Genomic DNA, 5,946 nt, shown 5'->3' on the forward strand with positions numbered 1-5,946 from the left:
TGTCTGTGTGTGTGTGTCTGTCTGTGTGTGTGTGCGCGCGCACGTGTAATGAAGAGTGAAAAGGTAGACTGCTGGCTGCCCATCTCTGCTTATTTCTCCGATAATCCACTTACTCCCCTTGTTATTTCTTCATTCATTTGACCATTAATCTGTTTGTCCATTACCAGCCTACTCTTGCTAGGCTGTCCATCTGCTACTCATTCCTTTGAAAATCAATCTGTTCATCCCTTCATTAATAATATATCCATCATCAACTCACTTGTCTATATATCCATCCCTTAATTAATCCAGCTATCCATTCAGCTTTCTTTTAAAGTGTCCATCCATCAATCAACTGTTCATCCATTTATCTGTTTGACTCTTAACCCATCCATCCATCCATTCATCCACCCACCCACCCATATACCCACTACCCACCTTCCCACCCTACCATAGACCCAGTCACATTCCCAGTTATTCATCCACTCACTCACCACTCATCCATCCATCCATCCACCCATCCACCCACCAACCCACACACCCAACTGTCCATCCATCCATCTATCCATTCACCCCCAACCCCCGTTTATCCATATGCGCGCGCGCGCACACACACACACACACACACACACACACACGCACACACTCTCAGAGTCAAACATTGTGCTCAGGTTTCATGGTACAGTCTTTTATCAGAAGAAATCTGAGGAGGAGCCAGGGCATCAAGGGGGACAACTGCTGTTAGAGCCACACTAGAATCTCTGAAGCTCCAAGAGCCTTTGGCTTGCAGAGAAAATGGACGAGAAGGTGTCTGAGCTTAGAGAACCATGCTCTCTGCCCTAAACAGGGGAAGCAGGTGACAGCAGGCATTGGAGATGATAGGATGATAGGACTAGTCTGCTCTCTGTCCCTCTGATCTGGGAGGAAGGAGTCCACCCTGTTTCCAGGCCAGGAATAAATGTCTCCTTGGTGCTCTGAGCAGCCAGTGCTGTGCCCTTTCTGGTGCCCATAACGGCCCTGCCGGGACGGCCAGCCAGCTGCTCCCCACAGCAGCTGCGCTGCGCCAGTGGAGAATGCCTGTCTTCCCTGAGGCGCTGTGACCTGCAGCCCGACTGCCTGGACGGCTCTGATGAACACGACTGTGGTATGCTGTGACCCCAGGCCTGCCCACCACTGACTGCTCCCCCCGGCCCCTGACCCCTCACCTGTGCATTCCTACTCTGCAGTGGACTGTGTGCTGGCTCCCTGGTCTGCCTGGAGTCACTGCAGCCGCAGCTGTGGGCCTGGTGTCACGGTCCAGCTCCGGCAGACACTTCGGCACCCCCTGCCTGGGGGCAGCTGTGTGCTTGACCGTATCCGGAGTCAGTCCTGCTTCCTTCAGGCTTGTCCAGGTATGCTGGCCTTAGCCTGCTCCAGGGATGGTCCCTTTCTTCCCTGGGGGACCCATGGACTTAAGGGTAGTCTTTCCTGATGTATAGGGCAGTGAAGGTCAGTGAAGGCATCAGGACCCTAGGCTGTGCCTCTTCTCAAGTGCCATGGAATGATCATAATTGCCCAGAAAGTTTTTGGAAGATCTAAGGAGGGGGCAGTGAGGGTCAACTGCTGCTGGGGTGCACTCACCACTGTGGGCTGAGGGCTTTCCCCACCCAACCTGTGCATGGCCAAGGGGTCCTCCACAGCCCACATCTCACCTCCCAGCCTGGCCAGGTACCCCGTTTCCACTTTCTGCCACCCAGGGCACCCCACCTAGGGACACAGAGGTGCCTGATCTTCCCTGGTACATAATAGTTGAGTAGGTTCACTGGGATAGAGAGATGCTTCCATCCTCTGAGAACTGTTCTGCTGGTGCCTCCCAGATGGGGCACTGCCCTGGTCCTCCTGAGCACCTACCTTGTCTTGTTAGAGAAGCCTGCCTCCTGGTCTCTACCTGGAGCCCACCTGACCCTCTGCTCTCTCCTGTCCACACAGTACCTGGGGCATGGACTGTGTGGGAGGCCTGGGGACCTTGCAGTGTTTCTTGTGGGGGTGGCCACCAGACTCGGAGGAGGAGCTGTGGGGACCCACCACCCAAGAACAACGGTGCCCCCTGCCCAGGGGCCTCCCAGGAAACAACACTCTGCAGCTTGCAGCCATGTGGAGATGGCACCGGTGAGAGGCTGGGGGTCAAGAAGGGGATGTCTGAGAAGGAAAGTTGTGGTGAGGTGGACAGTGGAGCAGGCCTCAAAACTCAGGGATGCCCTTTGTCTAATGGTGTCTCCCAGACTGTGGGCCTGGCCTTGTGCATGTGAATGCTGAACTGTGCCAGAAGGGCCTCATTCCCCCGTGCCCAGCCTCCTGCCTGGACCCTGAGGCCAACAAAAGCTGTAGTGGACACTGTCTTGAAGGTGAGGCTGACCCTGCAAGAGGGTGCCACCAATGGGGTTCCAGGGGGAACTGGGGACTGATGCACATCTTCTCGTCCCTGCATCCCCAGGATGCCGCTGCCCGCCTGGGCTGCTCCTATATGAGGCCACCTGCCTGCTCCCCTCCCAGTGCCCCTGCATGGTGGATGAGGAGCTGAAGCTGCCAGGAAGGCCTTTTCTGCTGGACAACTGCAGCCTGTGGTAAGGGAGCAGCCTCCACACCAAAAGCACCTGTGTCTGAGAGCACCCTCACCCCTCCTGTGCTGTTCCTGCTTCTGCACTCCTGTGCCCTGGCACTGCACCCCATGTACCAAGAGCGCCAACACTGTTCCTGTCTCATTCTCGCCCTTGCACCCCTGTACCCTGGACTTTACCCCTGTACACTGCACCCCATGCACCTCCTATCCCATTTCTGCCCTTGCATTGCTGTGCCCTGTCCTGTACCCCTGTACCCCATGTACTACAAACACCCACAGCCCCTCTGTCCCCTTTCCTGTGCCATGCATCCCGTGTACTCTAATCCTGGAGAGTCTGGGAGACCGGTGAATTCTGGATGGACGTTGTAACTTGGTCTCCACTCCACAGCCTAACCTTTTCTTCCTTCATTCTCTGCAGCATCTGTGAGGAGGGGGCTTTGCGGTGTGAATCCAGGGACTGTCCTGTGCCCTGCAGCTGGTCAGCCTGGTCCACCTGGGGCCCCTGTGACCACTCTTGTGGCTCTGGAGTGAGGGCTAGGTTTAGGTATGTGCGTGGGCAGATTCAGGTGTGTGTGAGAACAGGTTCAGGGGTGTGTATGTATGTGACAGGTTCAGTGGTGTGTGTGCATATGTGTTATAAGTTGAGCTTTGTGTGTGGTTCAGGAGTGTGTATTATGGCACAGGTTTATGTGGGAATAGATTCAGAGGGTGGGTGTGTGTGTATGTGTGTGTGTGTGTAAGTGTGTGACAGGTTCAAGTGTGTGAGAGAGTGACAGATTTGTGGGTGTGTGTGTATATACAGATCTAGGTATGTTTGTGTGACAGATTCAGGAGTGTGTGTATGTGACCAGGGGTGTGTGGTGGGGGCAGGTTCTGGTGTGTGTTTGTTTCTGTGTGTACAGGTTGAGGTACGTAAGGTGTGTAGGTATGTATGTGTGTGACGAATTCATGTGTCAGGTGTGTAGGGGGTGTGTGTGTGACAAGTTCAGTTGTGTGTTGTGGGGAACATGTTCAGGCATGTGCGTATGTGACAAGTTCAGGGGTGTGCATGTGTGGCAGTTTCAGGGGTTTGTGGTGCAGACAAGAAATGGTGTGTATTTGGGGGAACAGGTTCAGGTGTTTGCGTGTGTGATAGGTCGAGTGAACCTGGGGGTTGGGCAGTTATAGGATGGTGGTCCTCTCCCTACGGGATAGTAGGGCAGGGATCCAGTCAGATGGAATCTGGAATAAGAAGGGGCAAGAGTCAGAGCCCCACTGCCCATGCTTATCTCTCAGGTCTCCCTCTAACCCTCCTGCTGCCAATGGGGGGACCCCATGTGATGGGGACACACAGGAACTTCAAGCCTGCTACACGGAGTGTGGGTCAGGTAATGCTCAGAGCCAGATGGTGTAGGTGAGGTGACATCAGTGAACCATTCCTGTCCTTTCCATCTTCTCTCACTTCAGACTGGGGAGCCCTGTGGGACTGGAACCCAAGGATCATCCTGGTATAGGGAGAAGGGAGTGGACGTGGTTAGGGTGGCCTCTGCAGTCTGGAGACACAGGCCTAGGACTGGCCTTAGCAGATGAGGGACTTCTCCCACCAAAAGGCAGGATCTAGGTCCAGGCTGTCAGCCAGCTGGAAGCAGGGGTCACCGGACTGGACAGGGAGACTTGGAGAGGAATTGAAGCAATGTTCTGCCTCGTGACTGAGGAATGAGTCTGGGAGAGGCTGGGTATGAGGATGAGCATTGGGTATGCCTTAGTGGACAGGTCAGTGAGGGCCCTAACTGACCAGTCCAGAGCAAGGGTGCTAGGACAGCCAGAATGCTCCAGTGAGAGGTCTGTCACTTCCCTCTCATCAGAGGTGCAGGGCTGGACACCCTGGACACCATGGTCCCCCTGCAGCAAGACCTGCCTTCTGCCTGGGGAACAGCCAGACTGGCGAAGACGTTCTCGGCTCTGCCTGGGCCCCGGACAAGCATTCTGCCTCGGAGAGGATGCCCAGGAGGAACCCTGCAGGCCCCAGGGGTGTCCAGGTGTGCCTCTGTCAGCTGGGCACCCTGCCTGCAGGTGGAGGTGGAGGGCAAGTGTGATCTGTACGGCAGTTCAGTTATTCTTGGGGAAACACCAGGGCAGGCCTAGCTAATGCCCTCAAGCTTCCCTCCCCACATCCCTACACCCCCACTCCCGACACCCAGGCCTGGTTAATGAATGGACAGTCCTGGGGGTATGAGGAGCAGGTCGGGCCCCAGCTGTCTCCTGCCTCATTCCTGACAGTGCCAAGTGCCTGGGGTCCATGGGCTCCCTGGTCCACTTGCTTAGTCCCCTGTGATGGAGGCATCCGGACACGTGGGCGCAGCTGCTTTGGCACAACTCCCAGGGCCTCCGAGTGCCAAGGACCCCACAGCCAAACCCAGGACTGCAACACGCAGCCCTGCTCAGGTATCTGTCCTCTGTCCATGGCCAGCTCATTGTGCCCCCACGCCCATACTTCCCATGGTGCTGGAACCCCCGCCCTGAAGCCCGCTCCTCTCCTGCATGCATAGCCTCCTCGAAGCCCCTGAAAGCCTCCCTCATCAAGGCCGCTTTGTCTCTCTCACCCAGCCCACTGTCCCTGGGACATGGTGTTCCGCTCTGAGGAGCAGTGCCTCCTGGAGGGTGGACCATGTTCTCGGCTGTGCACGGCATGGAGCCCAGGGGTGGAGTGCACTGGCTTCTGCACCCCAGGCTGCGCCTGCCCACCTGGCCGTTTCCTGCATGCTGCGCGCTGTCTGCTGCGCCACCAGTGTCCCTGCCAGTGGCATGGGCAGCTCTATCAGCCCGGAGCAATGACTCGCCCAGACTCCTGCAACAACTGGTGGGACTGGGGGGACGCTCCAGGGGCGAGGGGCATGCAGCGGGTAGGTGGGAGGGGTTGGACACCCAACCCAGTACACAGTGCATGCAGAGGGCTTTCTCCTCTGATGAATGGAGACATGGAGTCTCTTTAGATGGGCCTAGGAATCCAAACCCCAAAGCCATCTGCCTCAGAGCCACCCTGGAGGGCAGAGGACAGCCTGTGGACTTTCAAGGCTGCCCCATCCCCCTCCTGTGGAGCTGCTGATGGGGCGAGGAGGGCTTAACCACTGCACTACCAAGACACCCCAGAAACTGACACAAGCAACTCATCTCTCCTCTGGCAGCTCTTTCCCCACCCCTCTCCCAACGTGACGCCCACCCACAGGGAAACCTGAGGAGCTGGGGTGGTGATGGTACCAGGCCTGGCCAGCAAAGGCAGCAAGCCCACTTGCCTCCACTTTTCACCTCCCTCCCTCTTCCCCTTCTCCTCCTTTAGTGTCTTCTCCCTTCCTCCTTTCACTTCTCTCCCTTCCCCCTACTCCTTCCTT

The 5,946-nt window shown here is 56.6% G+C and overlaps 1 protein-coding gene across 1 annotated transcript in view; it reads left to right on the forward strand.

Moving 5' to 3' along the window:
* SSPO (SCO-spondin) overlaps window positions 1-5,946 on the forward strand; it is a 54,777-nt gene that overhangs the window by 29,379 nt on the left and 19,452 nt on the right. The window contains exons 49-58 of the mRNA XM_006887284.1: window positions 962-1,123; window positions 1,206-1,370; window positions 1,948-2,127; window positions 2,241-2,363; window positions 2,453-2,582; window positions 2,997-3,122; window positions 3,854-3,945; window positions 4,423-4,596; window positions 4,838-5,002; window positions 5,165-5,417. Of these exons, the coding sequence (XP_006887346.1) occupies window positions 962-1,123; window positions 1,206-1,370; window positions 1,948-2,127; window positions 2,241-2,363; window positions 2,453-2,582; window positions 2,997-3,122; window positions 3,854-3,945; window positions 4,423-4,596; window positions 4,838-5,002; window positions 5,165-5,417 (1,570 nt within the window). The remainder of the gene's footprint in view (window positions 1-961; window positions 1,124-1,205; window positions 1,371-1,947; window positions 2,128-2,240; window positions 2,364-2,452; window positions 2,583-2,996; window positions 3,123-3,853; window positions 3,946-4,422; window positions 4,597-4,837; window positions 5,003-5,164; window positions 5,418-5,946) is intronic.

This window comes from Elephantulus edwardii, unplaced genomic scaffold, assembly GCF_000299155.1.
Source record: "Elephantulus edwardii isolate Elephantulus edwardi_28Jun2011 unplaced genomic scaffold, EleEdw1.0 scaffold00055, whole genome shotgun sequence".
Taxonomy (NCBI): domain Eukaryota; kingdom Metazoa; phylum Chordata; class Mammalia; order Macroscelidea; family Macroscelididae; genus Elephantulus; species Elephantulus edwardii.